General features: G+C 43.7%; 1 protein-coding gene across 5 annotated transcripts in view; it reads right to left on the bottom strand.

Moving 5' to 3' along the window:
• PDE6C (phosphodiesterase 6C) overlaps positions 1-19,844 on the bottom strand; it is a 61,285-nt gene that overhangs the window by 32,103 nt on the left and 9,338 nt on the right. For 2 of the 5 annotated variants that reach the window (XM_077946815.1, XM_077946814.1), the window contains 9 exons: positions 17,813-18,346; positions 16,245-16,371; positions 10,249-10,401; positions 10,053-10,142; positions 8,961-9,101; positions 5,090-5,164; positions 4,039-4,103; positions 3,869-3,935; positions 1,450-1,497 (listed from right to left, as the gene is read on the bottom strand). In XM_077946815.1, coding sequence (XP_077802941.1) covers positions 1,450-1,497; positions 3,869-3,935; positions 4,039-4,103; positions 5,090-5,164; positions 8,961-9,101; positions 10,053-10,142; positions 10,249-10,401; positions 16,245-16,286 — 681 coding nt within the window. In that variant the 5' untranslated portion in view covers positions 16,287-16,371; positions 17,813-18,346. The remainder of the gene's footprint in view (positions 1-1,449; positions 1,498-3,868; positions 3,936-4,038; positions 4,104-5,089; positions 5,165-8,960; positions 9,102-10,052; positions 10,143-10,248; positions 10,402-16,244; positions 16,372-17,812; positions 18,347-19,844) is intronic. The other 3 variants (XM_001092604.5, XM_077946813.1, XM_077946816.1) reach the window with 2 other exon arrangements.

Genomic DNA, 19,844 nt, shown 5'->3' with positions numbered 1-19,844 from the left:
TTCCCCAAGGCATGGTGTGGTTCTGCAGCTAAGGAGGCACGCCAGAGCCTGGGGAAGCCTGGCTTTTCCTAAGAGGCAGAGATGGGGCTGTGTGTGTGAGAGAGACAGAAGGACCCCAACGGTACCCACCAGGGAGGGCAGCCTCTATTTCTGACTGAGATCAGAGCTCTAAGGGGATGTTTTTTTTAAACGCAGGACAGAGAATAACAAGTGCCCAGAGGCAGAAAAGAAGAGGCTGCGGAGCCAAATGCCAGTTTATCTCTAACAGTCAGGTTGGGAGGAGGTGACGGGTGGGGAGGGGGTGGCAGAGATGACAGGTGAGGAGGGATGGGCAGGTAGAGAGGGGAGTGGCAGAGATGACAGGTGGGGGGTGACAGGTGGGGAGGGGGTGGTGAAGACGACAGGCTGGCCCTTCTGGTGGACTGGATGAACTCGCGGTGGGGAGGGATCAACAACAGGTTCCAGCAGGAAGCCCTGACGGGGAGAAGTGGGTCAGCTAGAGTAGCACATACAGAGGCTGATTACCGAGAGCATCTGGTGGTGAGTGGAGGCAGATTCCCCAGGCAGTGGGTCTCTGCACAGTGGAGAAGGAAGGATATAACCAACTCTAACAGCAGGAGAAGCTCTAAGGACTCAATCAGAATTGTTGATTTTCCTGAGAACAGTTGCAATAAGCCGCAGGGAAGGGCTGCTGAGAAAACCACCAGGAGAGCTGGATTCAGGATGTAGGATGTAGCCAGCCAATCATGCATGCAGAGAATGTTTACTGAGCATGAATACTGTGCCAGGCACCGTTGCTGCCCTTAGATCAGGGGTCCCCAACACCTGGGCTGCAAACCAGTACTGGCCCATGACCTGTTAGGAACCAGGTTGTACAGCAGGAGGAGAGCAGTGGGCACTCAGGCGAAACTTCATCTGTATTTACAGTCACTCCCCATTGCTCGCATTACCGTCTGAGCTCAGCCTCCTGTCAGATCAGCAGCAGCATTAGGTTCTCATAGGAGTGCGAACGCTATTGTGAACTGCGCATGTGAGGGATCTGGGGTGTGCCATCCTTACGAGAATCTAACTAATGCCTGATGATCCGAGGTGGAAGTTTCATCCCAAAACCATCTCCCACCCCACCCCCATTCTGTGGAAAAACGGTCTTCCATGAAACCGGTCCCTGGTGCCAAAAAGGTTGGGGACCACTGCCCTAAATGACCAGGAGTGTGAGCAAATGGAAGAGTGGCAGGTCCCCTCCCTGGCCTTCTGTCTTATCTTTCTTTTCCTCCTTCACTGAAGAATCTGCTACTTGCTGGCCCAGCCAGGGTGAGTGGGAGATGGGCCCGTGTGTGCCTGTGGCCACACCTGAGCATCAGGCGGACTCTGGGGGGTGGAGGAGAGGCCAGAGCATCCGCCCTCCTACCCCAGCCCCGAGAGGTGAGGCCTGCCCCAGAGTGCAGTTACCTGAAATGTGAAGTATTCATCCGCAGGGGCATTCATCATGTTACAGATCTGGAAGGCAAGAGGAGACAAATGTTCTGAAACATTGTATGGTGGAGCCCTCTTGACCCACAAAGCAGAATAAGAAAGGACGCATTGGAAGTGAGGATTTCCTACATGGCTCTTGACTGCTTGCAGGCAAATGGACCTCAGCTAGGCCACAGCTGCTAACAACTCATTCAAGATGGCTTCCCTGCTGCTAACTAAATTACTGGAGGACACGTGGTACCGTCTCTGCCCCTTCCCACTCCCCCAGACTCTAGGGAATCCCCTCCAAATTCAAAGCAACAGGCTGCTCAGGCCAAGGAGAGGAGAAAGCTGAGAAATCCTAGCTCTGCTACAGCCAGGATGAGCAGCAGAGCTAGGATTGCTTTTTTTCTTCTTCCCAAAGTGAGATTTGGGTTAGAAGATGATGGCTAAGAGGCAGGAGGAAAAAGCCAGATAAGTTTTTAGTTACACCAAAGTAAGGATTCAGTGAGAGATATCACTTTAATTAGTGGAATTCAAAGACTATTGCTCACATCTATAAGAACAAGAAATCACTCCATTTTGGTTCATTTTAAGTTTTCTGTACCTTGGGTCATAGTCACAAATGGATCTTAATAAAAGACCATGTCTTTCCAAGAGATAATTAAAATCATAGCATTTTATTTCATTTTACTTTTTGTATTTTCTGAGACGGAGTTTTTGCTCTGTTCCCCAGGCTGGAGTGCAATGGCACAATCTCGGCTCACTGCATCCTCCACCTCCTGGGTTCAAGCAATTCTCCTGCCTCAGCCTCCCAAGTAGCTGGGATTACAGGCATCTGCCACCATGCCCAGCTAATTTTTGTATTTTTAGTAAGGACAAGGTTTCACCATGTTGGCCAGCTGGTCTCAAACTCTTGACCTCAGGTGATCCACCTGCCTTGGCCTCCCAAAGTGCTAGGATTACAGGCGTGAGCCACCACACCCAGTAATCGTAGCATTTTAAAGCCAGAAGGGATCTTAGCAATTAAGTTCACACTTAAAAACAATGAAGAAATGGAAGCCTAAAGAGGTTAAGTGATTTGTTTAAATCTATGGGATGGAACTAGAACTGTGATCTCCAGAACGAGTGCTGGGGAAATCAGCTCTCCTGGCTGGGAATTGGGGAAATCCTTGGCTTGTATCAGTTGCCAATATCCATGGTCCCAATTCTCCCGCCATGAGAGATTTCAAGCTGCCAACAGTTTAACAACTTGCTCACAAAAGTCCTAAAAAACTAACAATCTAACAAGATCTAAGAGGACTCCCTCCTTAAATCCCCACCTCACCAAACTCTGCCTGTCTCTTGGCCCCAAGGTAAGTGCTTTCTAAGAATGATTGAATGAACCATGTCTACTATTTTTGTAGTACGCTTACAAAGAAAACGCAAGAATATTTCAAAGTTTTTACAAGCATATATGGCCTAAGAATTTAAGGAATCTTTCATGCCACACATTAATTTCATGATCTAACTTCAATAAATTCCATAATTTGATGGGCTGAGCATGCTTCAACTGTGTTTTTGAAGAGGCAAAAAGCAGCTTATACTTCTTTTTTGATTTTTTCATCAGCAATATCTGTCTTAGTCCTTTCTTTGAAGAACATTATGTTCTAAATGTTATAAGAACATTTACAGGTGGGTCAAGACCTTAGAGGCCCAAGCTTTTAACTCAATATTGAAAAGTTCCACATACCACACCATCCCCACCCCATCCCCCTCATTTATGCTTTAAAAAATTGACTGATGTCCTTGAGATAGAATTAAACCCAGTCATTAAATCATAGTCATTGGATTCCAAAGGATATCTGAAATGTGTGTGGCTGCAGAATAAGAAATTAAGGGATGGAGGAATCTTCCTCATGCTGACTAAATATTTTTATGTAGAGTTCAGAAGTCTCCGGTTAACCTACATTTTAATGTCAAGATTCTTCTCTCCTTTGGCCTATGCCAAAGGAAGTGATCATCTAGCTTTTTTTTGTTTTATTTTCCTATGGAGTTTTGCTTTGTTGCCCAGGCTGGAGTGCAATGGCGCAATCTCGGCTCACTGCAACCTCCACCTTCTGGGTTCAAGTGATTCTCTTGCCTCAGCCTCCCAAGTAGCTGGGATTACAGGCATGTGCCACCACACCCAGCTAATTTTGTATTTTTAGTAAAGTCGGGGTTTCATCATGTTGGTCAGGCTGGTCTTGAACTCCTGACCTCAGATGATCCACCCGCCTCAGCCTCCCAAAGTGCTGGGATTACAGGTGTGAGCCACCACACCCAGCCCATCTAGCTTTTATTGGATGCATTCTTGCTTTCACAAGTGTATCTATCTCTTAGCTAATATGAGTTTCATACAATATTATTTAAAATTTGAATTTGTTCAATAACTTACAAATCCATTTTCAGCAACATATGTTGGCAACCCACTAATGAGCGTCCAGTGGTCTGCAGGAGGCGTCCTTGGGGAAGAAAAGAAGAAAAAAAATCATTGCAATATAGAGAAATGCAATGTGTGCAAAAATACAATGGCAACCGCGGCAGAAACTTCCTGTCAATACTCACGGAATCACTTTGATCTCTTCTTTTCCATGTAAAATGTAATCAATGATTTTATAAAAGTTGATCTCCTAAGAAAGAAAGAGGATATTATGGGAATAATGTTATTTCCCAAATAAATCATTTTTCACTGGGGAACTTGTACTTTAAAACTCTTACAAATAGAACCTTATTTCCCAACCACATTATATTATAACATAAATTATCAAACTACTTATATCCTGACTACACGCTTATAATAAAACCAGAAATCTTACTGGCTATTTATCTACATGCACAAGGCCAAAATAAATTTTGTTTTCAAAAAGTTGAATTGCCCCCAGTTTTTGGGGTGGGGGGATCTCTGGCTACTAAATCATCAGATAGTCTGTTTTTATTTTCAAGTGATCCCTTTTGTTGTCCAGAAATACCTGACATTAATAGCTTCACTAGAACAAATCACGTAATTTCTCAACTGCAGTCAGTTGTACATCATATATAGTGAGCCGATAACCTCCTTTCATCAGTGGCTTATCTGAACAGGTGCCTCAGAAACAGGAGGTTACATTGCCAAAGCTGGAAGGGACAAGAGAATTATTCTCTCTGTTTCATGGGGCAGATGATGAACCTGAGGCCTGGACACATTCCATCCCCTTCTCTTTCCTGTGTGCTATGGACACAGGGGTTGCTGCCTTCATGAAGCTTGCAGTCAAGGGGGGAAGTAAACCTAACCCAACCCTTCCTTAGAGATTCTAATCCCACATATCTGAAGAAGGGCCCAGGTACTTCTTTCAAATGTTGTGCAGGTGGCTCTGATGCATCCCTCCCTGTTGAGAATCACTGGTCTACCAAGCCCTGGCTTTATAGAAGAGGAAATGGAGAGATTTAACAATGAGTTAAGGCAAGGGCCAGTAGCTCTGCCTTGGGGCAGAGCTGGGACTAGAACCTCAAACTCCTTGTCTAGTGCTGTTTCTACTACTCCAAGTCCTCCCAGGCCAGTGCTCTATGCACTGTGGCCTCTTAGTTTTAGCACCTGACACCATGCACAGACGGCATCAAGGAAGACATTTGCACGTACCCTGCCATCAGGTGTCTTTGGACCTTTATAAGGCTCTACTTCTCCCAGCTTGATTGGCCATTCATCGTAGAATTCCTGCAGGCAATTAGATTTAAGTATCATTAAACACACTGTTCCATGACCTACCACATCTTATATGAATTTTCTGTGTTTGTATATTTTATGTTAATCTACATAATTCTGGAATTTTAGTGCTGAAAGATCTATAATTCCCAGCAATACTGGTTAGGAATTTTTTACTGTGAACGTGTTACTTAACCTTTTATATCTGTAAAATAGGGATAACAATAGAATTTGTACTAAAGAATTGTTGTGAGGATTAAACGAATAATACATATGTAACATCTACCCTGACACATAGTTCAGAGTACTCAGTGTATAGCAATTCTTTCATAGCCAATTAAGCTAAATCTAGTTTGATTAAGAGGCTTGGCCAAGGTCACACAGAGTGGCCAAATGTTGGTTGCTTTACCCAACATTCATTCTTCCCCTTTTCCTTGCTAGCATAACCTGATATGATTTGAGTATCAGGTGGTAATTTTTCATCAGACCACAGCCCATGAGTGGTCTACATGAGGTGCCTAGATCAGTTTGACGGCAGGTATGTGGCCCAGCTCTGGAAAATGAAGAAAGGGGAGAAGTCTGCTCAGAGACTCTGGCAAAAGGTATTCCTCAGATGAAAGCTGATGAGAGTGACATTTGGAGAAAATACCTCCCAGTTGTGTCATGTCTATGTGCCATTATTTGAGCTGCAACAGCCATCTTTCCACCATAAGAGGAGGCCTCAGCAACATGCTGCAGGTAGCAGAGACCTTGCCAGGAAGAAAGAGAAAGCACCTGGACTTTGACGACTGCACTGATCTCTGAGTCAACCAGTACTAGCGGTGCCCTACCTTGTTAAGTGGGAGAATAAATATCATATTGTTAGAGATGCTTTTAGCTGTGTCTGATATTTCTTACAGCCAAAAGAATCCTAACCAACATACTCAGCTAGAAAGTCCCAGAACCAAGATCAGAACCCATCTCTCCTAGTGCTTCATCCTATGTTTATCCACTTAGAACAACTACTCTGAAAAAATAACTTCCAATCACACGAATATAAAGAAATATAAATAAGGCCAGGTGTGGTGGCTCATGCCTGTAATCCTAGCACTTTGAGAGGCCGAAGTGAGTGGATCACTTGAGGACAGGAGTTCAAGACCAGTCTGGCCAACATGGTGAAATCCTGTCTCTACTAAAAATACAGAAAATTAGTGGACGTGGTGGTACAGGCCTATAATCCCAGCAACTGAGACATGAGAATCGCTTGAACCTGGGAGGCTGAGGTTGCAATGAGCCAAGATCATGCCACTGCACTCCAGCCTGGTGACAGATTGAGACTCTGTCTCAAAAAAAGGAAAGAAAAGAAAAGAAAAAATATACAAATAATATGGTATCATTAGTTATTTTGAACTAGAAGGGTAGCAACAGATTTAAAGAAGATGACATAAGGGCATTCTATTGTGAATAATATTAAATGTTTCAATATTTCTACTTTAAAATAATTAAATTTTTTTAGAATACAAAAACCTAAAGTTGGTAAAGATAATATTGATTATCCACCTACTATGTAAATTCTAGACACTATATACATATAGTGTTTATATATAAAATATATCTATATATAATCTCTAATTCTTACAATCGATAAGAGAGATGTCCTCATTTTACAGATGAAGAAGCCAAGAATCAGGTAAGTTAAAAGATTTGCTGACAAGAAGAACAAAATCAAAGAGCTGACACTACCTGACTTAAGATTTGCCATAAAGCTGCAATAATCAAGACAGTGTGGTATTAGTGAAAGAATGGACAAATGAATCAATGAAACAAAATAGAGAATCCAGAAATAGACCCTCACAAATATAGTTAACTTGGACAAAGGAGCAAAGGCAATGAACAAAGGATAGTCTTTTCAACAAATTGTGTTGGAACAACTGAACATCTACATGTAAAAAAAGGTGAATCTAGAATCAGAGCTTGTACCTTTCACAAAAAACAACTCGAAACGGAGCATACACCTAAATGTAGAACACAAAAGTATAAAAATTCTCGGAGATGACATAGAAGATCTAGGTGAACTTGAGTTTGATGAGACTTCATAGATACAACATCAAAAGCACAATCCATGAGAGAGAAAATGTAGAAAAATTAGACTTAATTGAAATTAAAACCTTCTGCTCTGCAGCAGACACTGTTAAGAGAATGAAAAGATAAGCCACAGACTAGGAGAACGTATTTGCAAATCACATATTTGGTAAAGGACTTGGATCCACAATATACAAATAACTCGGCCGGGCGCGGTGGCTCACGCCTGTAATCCCAGCACTTTGGGAGGCCGAGGCGGGCGGATCACAAGGTCAGGAGATCGAGACCACGGTGAAACCCCGTCTCTACTAAAAATACAAAAAATTAGCCGGGCGCGGTGGCGGGCGCCTGTAGTCCCAGCTACTCAGGAGGCTGAGGCAGGAGAATGGCGTAAACCCAGGAGGCGGAGCTTGCAGTGAGCCGAGATAGCGCCACTGCACTCCAGCCTGGGCGACAGAGCGAGACTCCGTCTCAAAAAAAAAAACAAAAACAAAAAAACAAATAACTCTTACAATTGAATGATAAGAAAACAACATAATAAAACGTGGGCAAAATATCTGAGCAGATATCTCTCTAAGAAGATATACAGATGACAAGTAAACATATGAGAAGATGCTCAACATCATATGTCATTGGGGAATTAAAAATTAAAACAATGAGATACCACAACTGATACCCCAAATACTGGCATTAGCAACTGCTAATACCCAAAATACTGACATTAACAACTGCTGGTGAGAATGTGCTTCTGGTAGACATGCAAAACAGTAAAGTCACTTTGGAAGACAGTCTGCCAGTTTCTTACAAAGATCAATTAGTCTTACAATATAATCCAGCAATTGCCCTGTTCGGTATTTACCCAATTGAGTTGAAAACAGAGACACATATAAACCTACCTACAATGGTTACAGCAGCTTTATTCACAATCACTAAGTATTAGAAGCAACCAAGATACCCTTCAACAGGTAAATGGATAAACAAACCTGCCATACAGTGGAATAATATTCAGTGATAAAAAGAAATTAGCTATTGAGTCATGACAAGACATGGAGGAAACTTAAATGCATATTTCAAAGTGAAAAGCCAGTCTGAAAATGCTACATACTGTATGATTCCAACTATATGGCATTCTGGAAAAAGCCAAAACTATAGAAACAGTAAAAAAAAAAAAAAAAAAAAAAAATTGGTGGCTACCAGGAGTTTGGGGGGATGAGGGAAGGTTGAATATGTGAAGCATAGAGGGCTTTGAGGCACTGAAACTAGTCTGTCTGATACTGTAATAGCAGATATATAACATTAACATTTGTCAGAATTCAGAGAACTGCACAAAGGATAAACCTTCATGTAAACTATGGGCTTTAGTTAATAATATATCAATACTGATTCATCACACCACACTAATGCAAGATGTTAATAACAGAGAAACTGAGAGAAGAGATTGGGAGGGAAGAGGAAACTCTGTACTTCCTAATCAATTTTTCTGTCAATACCACTCTAAAAATAGTCTATTAATTAGTGTAAAAAAAAAACAGACTTGCTGAAAACCCATACTGCTAGGAAGTGGAAAAACCAAGATTCAAGCCTACATCTTTTTTGCTCCAAGATGTACATCTTTTTACTTCTGTTTTTGTGATCAATCATGACTAATTATTTACATAGTGTATCTGTTTTTTGAGGATCACATTTCCTGTGGTGTATGTTTTATAGGCAATGTTACATGAGGCAAAATGTGTAGAATAATAAGAACCTTCTCCTTGGTCATGTCCAGCAGTCCAATGGAGTATCGTTCACAGTTCAGATATGTTCTAACTGTGTAGAGCGCTTTGTGAAACTGTCGCTCAACATCTGTGAGTTCTTCAAATACTTTATTGGCTGACCACATAAGGATCTGAAAGTAGGTATCAAAAAGAAAACAGTTAGAATAAAGTATGTTATGGAGAGAGAGAGCATTCGCCACAAGAAAACATGAGGTGCTTCAAATAAAATGAATGCATATCGTTGGAAAGTGCAATTCTGATTTTGAACATGTGTACGTCCAACAAGCTACTCAGATCCTCTAGGTGAGATGATGAGTAGACCTTTGCAAGGCTGCGGGTCTATGGAGAGAGAGAAGCTATGATTGGTCCCTGTGTCTAAATGTTTTGGCTCCAAAGGGGAAGTGCCCTGAAATTGGATGCAAAGATGGTCCCTGGGTGGAGAATCCAGTATTGGTGGCTCACTGGCTCCTGCTGGCCCTCATGTGGAGAGAGCCACCTACTTCCTTCCATGCACCCTGAGCTAGTTGGAGGTAACCTTACCTGGAGAGTTGGAATGGGAAGGGACCTCCCTCTCAACCTCTACCTGTGCATTGTACTGGTGAGGAAACTGAGGTCCAGAGAGTGGGCCAGACTCAGGTATCTTGGCTACCAATGTTGCTCTTTATCCCTCTGTCTCATGGAAGCAGGAATAATGTGCTCCTCAAATTAATAGGTTTCCTATGACCCAGGAATTGCTACAAGCTTTATGTGAGAGGTAATCGCTAATAGCCACAACAACCATCTGAAGTAGGTACCATAATTGTCATCACCATTTCATAGACAGAAATGCCAAGTCCACTTGGGATCTAGACTGAAGAAAGCCAAGCCAGTTGTGCACACAATTGGAGAGCTTGGGGTGCAGGGGAGTGTGGGTGGGGAGAGTGGCAGGAAGATCATGAGAGGACACTTGGGACTGAAGTTTGGGGGTCTGCTCCACGTGGCTTAAACCCCCAGGAGGAATAGGAGGGGTCTGAATTTGTTGTCTCTGGGCGGCTTTGTCAGAATAGGTCAGCGTGGAATGATTAATACTGCCTTCCTTTTACCTGGCTTCTTCGGGATTCAATATTGTACATGTAGCTGGTATGATGAAGCTTTAGGATGACAGACACAAAGTTGAGGTATTTGGAAAAGACCTACAGATGGCAGAGAAGAATAAGTTATAGTTGTTATATCTTTTCTTTGGTTATACAACAAATAAATTTCCTGAGCCTCCAACCAGATGCCCATGGTTAGCATTACCTCTTCATCCTGTTTGGAAAATTCAGATGCATTTACTTTGTTAACTGCCATGATCACAGCAAGAACTTCCTTGCCCATCACGATCGGGGTTGCCAGCAGGTTCTTAGTGACATATCCAGTTTGCTTGTCCATGAAGTCAGAAAAATGGCTGTTCTGAAAGAGATAGTCACACATTTGCCAAAGTGGCACAGAATCATAGAGTGGTAGATCTAGGGATGATGACAGATCATTCTCTCATTTAAATGCTACCAACAGATAACCAGGGCTCCAGTACAGTGGTCCCCAGCAAATAATCCCACTCCACCTGCCATCCTATGACTGCATAGAATGGAATTGGCGATTTCAGAATAAGCGCTTCCCACCTGAGCTATGACCTATTTAGGTTAGGCTGAGGTTGGGCCAAAAGAAAAGAGGTGATGAGACAGCCAAGTGGAAAGTGAGGTGCTAAGAGGAACAGAGGGGAAGGCACAGGGTTACAAGAGACAGCAAGTGCATGCAGGGAAGGAGAGCACAGCTAGGAATACAGACACAGTTCATAGAGCACTTCTCTCTCATTACAAAGGGAAAACATGCACTTGAAATCATCAACCCATATGTCATAACATAAAGCAAAAATTATCATTCCCCCCAATCTAGCCTACTAAAAGAAATCTGTGCTAACTGTTGGTGTGTCTCCTTCTATGCCTTTCTCTGTGCTTGAACAAAGAATTTTCTATTTTTTCTAAAATTTCCTTTTCTAATTGCTTATAATAGTTTCATCACTTAACAATGTCTTACAGACTTCCCTGAAGACCAATGCATATGGATGTGAACTCACCTCTTGGATTCGTGCACACTACTCCACCCTGGGTGCTGTACGATCCACTCAACTGTCCTCTATTGATTCTGCCTGTTTATAGTTCTCCCCACTACCAACAGTACTGCACTAATCCTTCTTACTTTTATTTTTATGTGATAGGTTCCCAAAAAAGGAAATCCCTTTTGCTGGATCAACAGGAACATACAGTTTTTATTTACATAGATTACTTTGATGAAAGGTTCACATTCCGTGGCTGGGCACGGTGGTTCACGCCTGTAATCCCAGTACTTTAGGAGGCCGAGGCAGGCGGATCACCTGAGGTCAGGAGTTCGAGACCAGCCTGGCCAACATGATGAAACCCTATCTCTACTAAAATACAAAAACTAGCAAAGCATGGTGGCGCACCCCTGTAATCCCCGCTACTCAGGAGGCTGAGGCAGGAGAGTCGCTTGAACCCGGGAGGTGGAGGTTGCAGTAAGCCAAGATTGTGCCATCATGCTCCAGCCTGAGCAACAAGAGCAAAACTCTGTCTCAAAAAAAAAAGGAAAATAAAAAGAAATGTTCACATTCTAACTTCCACTGACCCTGTGTGAAAGGACTGAGGACTACCCTCTTGCCAGCATCAGATGCTTATCAGGTTTTTAATGTTCTACCAAGCTTATGTCTTTCATTCCTATTTTTTTTCTTTCTTTGGGAGAGAGGAAAGTGGATCTTCCCAGATTCAGGCCTCTTAGATTCGAGAGACGATTCTAATCCACTGGCCACTGCAGAGGCTGAGCGATGAGTCTAGAGAAGTGCACAAATGGAAGGGCTTGAGAAAAAGGTCGCGGAAGGCAATTATCTTATTAGCTGTCATTTCAGAGAATAGCCACTCAAGGTGAGTTTAGACCCAGCCTTCCTTGGGTCATGACATTTTTCCCTTTGCACCTAGGACTGCAATGAGAACTGAACTCTCAGCCTTAACTCTGAGGCTCGTTGGCCAAAATTAGTGTGGTGTTCCTTCCGCACTTGTATTATTTTCATTTCCTTGTGTTGGCAGTGCCTCTAAAAGCAGCACAAACCTTGGAGACTGGAGTCTGTCTGGTTTCCCGGAGAAAAAAAAGGTGAGAATTTTCTGTGTGCATTTCCAGGCCAGAGTTTCCACCAGGGAACAAGGGCTGGCTGGCCAATAGAACTCACAGAGCTCAAATGAGATTAGCAGTCCTGAGACATGCCTCAGAATCACCTGCAGATTAATGCAGCAGATGCACTGAATCCTAATCTCCTACAGTGGAACCTGCACTTTTACGTGGCCCAGGTAATTCTTAGGCTCAACCCAATGGGGAATCACCAGAAATGGTGCTGCTCTCAGAGGAAATGTGTGATGGAAAGGGGATAAAGGCAGCCCCTCAGCCCAGATCTCTTCTATACCTTTCCCAAAGTGGAAACACACAAACCAACTCTTTAGGCGTCAGCATTGCATCAAGGCAAGGAAGGTACTGGAGTCAGACTTGCTTGGCTGAAACTGGGCCCCAATGTACTAGCTCTATGGTCCTGGGTGTATTACTTACCTTCCGTGTCCTCGTTTTCTAATCTGAAAATAGGGGTAACACTTCCATCTACTGCCTAGAATTCCTGATGTGAAGATAGAATAACAAAGTATAGGCTGAGCACTTAGAAAAAAAAAAAAAGTGTCTGGCACATAGTTAGATATTCAGTAAGTACTGGGAAGAGAAACTTAGTACTTTTCTAGGCTTTCCTGAATGAGAAGTAGTTCTTTTGCAATTACCATTTTGCTTCTAGCTTTAATTTTTCTAGCCAATTCAAATCACTGCAGAAATCAGATGCCCGTAGCTGGATGTAGGCCTCCCACACCGCGGAGCAGCCTTCCTCCAGAGGGCCAGCACACTCCCTCACGCCACCAAGAGCCACATTTCTTTTCTCTCCACTTTATCTGTCACTTCTCTGTTTCCCCATAGGATCTTCACCCTCAGACCAAAGTGTCTGCAGGCTTTGTTACATTCTTTCTCTTAATCCGCTGCTTGTCTAGGCCAGCTGCCATTGTTTCCCTTCCACCCTGTTATCCATGCAGATCATACCACCTTCATTTACACAGCCTGGGCACTAAAGGAATCATCAAAATACCAGAAACATGCACCATGGGATGAAGTTAGCCAGGACTGGTTTCTTTTTTTTTTTTTTGAGACGGAGTTTCGCTCTTGTTGCCCAAGCTACAGTGCAATGGCGTGACCTTGGCTCACTGCAGCCTCCGCCTTCCGGGTTCAAGTGATTCTCCTGCCTCAGCCTCCTGAGTAGCTGGGATTACAGGCGCTCACCACCACACCTGGCTAATTTTTGTATTTTTAGTAGAGACAGGTTTTTGCCATGTTGGCCAGGCTGGTCTCAAACTCCTGACCTCAGGTGATCCGCCAGCCTCAGCCTCCCAAAGTGCTGAGATTACAGGTGTGAGCCACCGCGCTTGGCCGGCAGCACTTCTTTGCAAACACATTTCACTCTGCGACTTCAAACTTAACGCCATTTTATTCCAGATTCTAAACACAAGGAAATGTTCTTAAGTTCAATGGACTGTTTTGAGAGAATGGCTTGCAAGTTTCAAAATTTAATACTTGCTTATTATCGCATCTGAAAGCCCTAGATACACCAGCCATCAAGTTACAGGATGGACGTGGGGAATGGGTTTTTGTGTTTTATTTTCACTAGCTCAAAAAATCTTTAGTGAAGTTTCTTTGCATAAATCCTGTGTGTGTCCCTTGATGGTTCTTCAGAGAAGCCCTTGAAGGCAGCTGGAGAACATTGTTTAGAGCAACAGGAGGCCTGATCCCTTATCAGATGTCAGTATTGCTAAATCCTGATTAAATACCCTTAACCCCTGAGATCCATGGCAGAAGTAGAGGAAGAAAGAGGAAGGAGGACTTTTAAAACACAGTCAGAATCAGGATCACCCATAGTTTATGGACAGCTTTCCCAATAGAGAAAGAAACAACTTAAAGAGGATAGCTCTCAGTTTCCTGTTGTTAAAAGTCTTCCTCTCAGCACTTTGGGAGGCCTACGTGGGCAGACCACGAGGTCAGGAGTTTGAGACCAGCCTGGCCAACAAGGTGAAACCCTGTCTCTACTAAAAATACAAAAATTAGCTGGGCATGGTGGTGCGTGCCTGTAATCCCAGCTACTGAGGAGGCTGAGGCAGGAGAATGACTCGAACTTGGGAGGCAGAGGTTGCAGTGAGCCGAGATCGTGCCACTGCACTCCAGCCTGGTGACAGAGCGAGACCCCTTCTCAAAAAAGAAAAAGTTTTCCTGCCTTCAACTTGTTTTAAAACAGGCAATAGTCATTGACCCTTTTTTGGCCAACCATATCCAGCTCCTAAACCCCTACTGGCATAATGACAATATTATCACAGCTATCATTTATTGAGCATCGGTGTATAAAGGTCCTTTATACACTTTTAATCTGTACATTTGCTTATCTCCATTTCTTAGGGGTAGAAACTCCATCACACAGTTACTAAGTCACAGACATGGATCCGCACCCAGCTCTGTCTGATGCCAAAGCCCTCTCCCTATACCAGTGGCTTCCCTGTTACCTTCATGGACCCTCCAAGGCTGGGCGTATGTAGCTCTGTACCTTTGTCTAGGCGTGAGCAGTCTTTCCCTCACCTGCACCCACACTGCTAATCAGAGGAAAGTTGTGTGTGGTCAGGGGTGTGGTAGAAAGAGGGAGGCCTCCAAGACCTGAGTTATTGCCCCAGATCTGCCACATCCTGTCTACCTAACTTTGAACGATTCCTACTACATAGGCTGGAAATAAAAAATATGATCCTTGTCAGAGAACGGTGTTTAAATTGCCAAGTGCAATGAAAAGAGGAAGAATTAATCAGATACTTTATTGGAAACATTAGTTTCTATTCCTTTCCCGTTGCAAATCTTAACTGCAGTGGTTAAAGCATGTGAAACTGCAAGGGTGTAAGGTAGGCAAACAGAGCACTGGACACATACTCAGCTACCTCTGTTCCAACCCTTCTCATCCACAGACACATACCGTGGACGCCGGGGAGATACAACTCCTGTGGCCTCAACTTCCTGTCCTCCATTGGACAGAGTTGGGCTAAAGACTTGATAAGCCCCTTCCATCTCTAATATTCCACAGTTGATTTGAAATTCACTTCCTCCTCCTGTATCTGCTCACCCAATAGACCAGTGGTTTTCAACATTGGCTGCATATTAGAAGTACTTGGGGGAGCTTTTTAAAAATACCAATGCCTGGACCGGGTACAGTGGCTCACAGTGGCCTGTAATTCCAGCACTTTGAGAGGCCGAGGCGGGTGGATCACCTGAGATCAGGAGTTCAGTACCAGCCTGGCCAACATGGTGAAACCCCGTTTCTGCTAAAAATACAAAAATTGGCCAGGCATGGTGGTGCACACCTGTAGTCCCAGCTACTCAGGAGGCTGGGGCAGGAGACTTGCTTGAACCCAGGAGGCAGAGGTTGCAGTGAGCCGAGATTGCGCCACTGCACTCCAGCCTGGGTGATGGAGCAAGACTCTGTCTCAAAAATAAATAAATAAATAAATAATAAAATAATAAAATAAAAACACTAATGCCTGAATTCTAATTTTTGAGAGTCCACTGTAACAGTAAAGCCACCGATATGGTTTTGTGGATTGTGTCTGTTTTTTGAGACAGGATTTCATTCTGTCACCCAGACTGGAGTTCAGTGTGTGAACACAGCTCACTGCAGCCTCAGCCTCACAGGCTCAAGCCATCCTCCCATCTCAACCTTCCAAGTAGCTGGGACTCCAGGCACACACCACCATTCCTGGTTTATTTTTGTATTTTTGGTAGAGACGAGGGTTTCCTATGTTGGCCAGGCTGGTTTCGAACTCCTGGGCTTAAGCCATTCACCTGCCTTGGCCTCCCACAGTGCTGGGATTACAGGCATGAGCCACTGCACACAGCTTAATGTGGTTTTAATGTACAGCCAGAGTTGGAAATCCCCACTCTAGAGGGAAAAAAAAATGAAGAAGCAGTTGGAATGAAGAACCAATGAGACCTCTGTCTTTCCCATAAGCACAGAACCATATCTGTCTTCAACACACATTTCTCTGTGTCCCACCCAGAACAGCCAGGAGCCCTCCAGAAAAGAGAGGAGAGACTCCCCACTCCCAGATGAAGTGCTCTGTCCATGCCCTGATGCTCGCCATGGACAGCCGCAGACCAAAACCACCTCCGAGCAGCTCCATGCTCTTATTTCCTTCTCACCACGGAGAACTGGGCTCATCAAAGTATAACAGCAGAAATCATTTTACCCATCTCTTCTTTAAAAGCCTTTCAAAAAAATTCCTGAATGTCACTTTTTAAAGTTTGGTGTGCTAGTGGGGATGGGCTCAGTTCAGGACCCTCAAGGAGCATCTTCCCATGAGAAAAACCTCAGGATGTGCGGACATTGCCTTCCAGTTGGTTGTCTAGAGAACTTTTCCCTAAGGACGCGCATCTGTTTAGACACCTGAGCCGCAGTCAGCCTCAAAAGCAAACTTAACCCAGCTTAAACTCATTGAAAGGAGGAATTATTCAGGACTGAAGGCCCTACCAGGCCCCACGGTAACCCTTGCACCTGAGCAGTGTTCTGTGGTTGTTTGCAGAGAGTTGCTCATGTTTGAGGACTTTCATACCTCTTGGGTCCGTGTGACCCTCCCCCTGTAATCAGCTTCAGGAGGCATTTAGGAGATTATCCTCCTGCCTCTCCAGCTGCGCTATTCACCCCTGCACAGAAAGCATTTCACAGGCTGTTCCCATTCAACTCTGTTCCATCATAATCCACTTCTCCCTTTTTTGTTAATGGTAAACCGTAATAATGGAACACATGTGTAGAGAAGGAGCTGCCAGGAGAATCTCCAAGCTGGTACCCTTGATTATTGCTGAGGGGAGGGATGATAGGTGATTAGCATTTCCTCCTTTGGTTTATTTGTATCTTATAATTTTTAAAAAATGAACATGTACTCTAATGGTAAGAATAAAGTTTTTCTACTTCTATAAGGGTCATCTCAATGCCTTGTATTTGTGCAGTATGCTGTTGGTCTTCAAGAGGGTCCAGATGTCCCACTTACATGATTGGAATTCATTCTTGAAAGATCTGGGTTATGGAGCAGTGGGAGTAGTCAATTGCACTTAACCATCACCTAAATTCACATATGTAATGAATTCCAAATTTGAACATCTGAACTTTCAAATGGCATCATTTTTTTTTTTTTTTGCACATTTGGTTGATAGATGAAAGCATTGATTTACTAGCAAATCCATCCAAAAAACCTGAATTTTTCAAAGGACTGTGAATGAGAAGCATGGGGAGCAGCTGACAAGTTTTGGCATCTGGGCACGTTGGCCCATCTCCCTGGTGGGGTGTTTTGCTTTGCTGGTGTTGTGAAAAGGAAAGTCCTCCAGAGCACTGGAGGAGGTGTAAGGGAGGGAGTGTGGAATGCACCAGGTCCAGGTAGGATCGCCTGATAAAATGCCCAACTTTACATGGGACATACTTACACTTCAGAAAATAATAATTCATTGTTTATCTGAAATTCAAGTTCAACTGGGCAACTTGAAATTTCATTTGCTAAATTTGGCAACACTAGGCCTGACTGATCCTCTTCCCTGCCACCCACATTCCCCCGATTATTGCCAAACTAATGCCACAAGGATAGCACTATCTCTCTTTCCCATTGGTTCCTCCCTGACCCTGCCAAGACCTCTGCCCCACTGTCATAAGGCCACCTACCTTTTTCACATCTGGGACATTATGAGTTTTCTTCGTGTGAGCAGCCCAACCCACTATCCCAATGTCCAGTGGAAACACAACTTCTTTGTCAGGACCCACCAGGTTGTCGTCAAAGTTGGAGGTGGGGGTGACATCCAGCAACCTAGAGGCTACCTCAGGTATGCCGTTCCGGGACCGGCACAGGAACATGCTGCAGCGGTCAGCCTGGAGCAGGTGGGCCAGCCTCTGCAAGGCCCTGTGAACCCCCTGCTCTGGGGTGCCCCCCTCCTCCTGCACGGTCCACAGCAGCTCCAAGCACAGGGCCGACTCCTCCACCTGGGTCAGCTCAGAAAAGGACATGCTGGACTGGACTGGCACCTGGCTGTTCTTGAAAATTTCTCCCAGCACCTCCACCCGCAACTTCCTGTCAAAGTACTCCTTGGCAAACTGAGGATTCTCCTCCAGGTATTTCTCCACGGCATCTTGGTTGATCTCACCCATGGTGCGGCTTACTTTGCTGCTGTTGTTCAGAAAGGACGACCTTCAGAGCACTACCTGAGGCAGAGTGATGAGAAGGAAATACATCCTTGTGGAAATTACTGAGGAAACCGTAAATGGTCCCTCATAGGACTTCCAAAGGTCAAGCAGAAAGCAGAGCTTTCAAACTGCCTGTAACTCTTGGGATGTGACAGAAGGCCCTGGCTTAGGGTGGGATTCAGGAAGCAGAGGATTAAAGAGTTCTTCAGGACACTAAATCCCCGAGCATTAGTAGCTCATAAGTCCCCAGCGAATCTTCAGAGCATCTTAGATCAGCCCAGCAAGTAGCAAGCTGAGGTGTCTATTCCAGGAAAAAATAACTGAATGTCGGCTGCTGTCCGCAGCACGGAAGAATCACTGACATATCCATGAATGACATGACATCGGCAACAATTGGCACCTTGAATCATTCTTGTATGATAGCTATAGGAAGTAAAACTATTTAGACCTCAGAAGTGCTTGGATTTTTTTTGTTTGTTTGTTTATATAGCAACTTCAATGAACATCTGGGGAATATGGAACCGTTTAGCATCACCACAACGTAAAGGTGAATATTAATCTTTCCTTTTCTTAAGTCTTTTGATCACCAAGGTTGCTTGGCCTCCTCTTTCTCTAAAACCCTCACCTCTCAATCCCCCTCACTTTAGAAAGCTTGACCTCAGAAGTGTTTTAAAGGAATAAACCTCAAGCTTATTACTGAAGAGGTGAACATAGCAAAACATTTGCCAATGATCCAAACCTAATCAAGTCATGAATTGAATAATAACCCTTGTCGAGAGACTGTAATTACAAAAGGTAACCTACAAGTTACTAGCTGGGTTTTTCTGCTAAGTATATTATCTAGGATTTTGTTTTCAATAGTAATAGCCAGACGTCATGCGATTTTGCTCCAACATACAGTCTACTAAATCTACTAGATGATAGATATCTTGTTTGTTGCTAGGATCCTTAACGTCTCAGGGGCTACTGGCATAGAAAGAACACTTACCACTATTTAGTTTTATTTAATGTTCACTTTACTAAGCTTTTACATCTATTAAACACATTTCCTCAAATATTTAAACACTATTATGCAACTAATAATTCAAACTATTAATTCATGAACCAATTGCCTTCGATACTTAAATGTTGGTTTCAAACTTAGCCAAGGTGTTTTAAACACTTCAGTAAAACTACAAACCTAATATGACAAATTCTCTTAAGCGGAAAACACACACATGTTACAGTGACTCTAAAAATTATTGTTACACCCACATTTAAGTTTGTTTCAAAAATAGAAACCGTATGAGTTTCATTGAGTTCTCTAAGCTTTACCTCTCTGGAGAGATACTAATTTTTTTTTTTTTTTTTTTTTTTTTGTGGAGACAGAGTCTCGCTGTGTCGCCAGGCGGAGTACAGTGGTGTGATCTGAGCTCACTGCAACCTCCATCTCCTGAGTTCAAGTGATCCTCCTGCCTCAGCCTCCCAAGTAGCTGGGACTACAGGTGGGTGCCACCACGCCAAGCTAATTTTTGTA

Source organism: Macaca mulatta, chromosome 9 (assembly GCF_049350105.2).
Source record: "Macaca mulatta isolate MMU2019108-1 chromosome 9, T2T-MMU8v2.0, whole genome shotgun sequence".
NCBI lineage: Eukaryota > Metazoa > Chordata > Mammalia > Primates > Cercopithecidae > Macaca > Macaca mulatta.
Note: the sequence above shows the minus strand (reverse complement) of the source record. Positions and strands in the feature narration are given on the sequence as shown.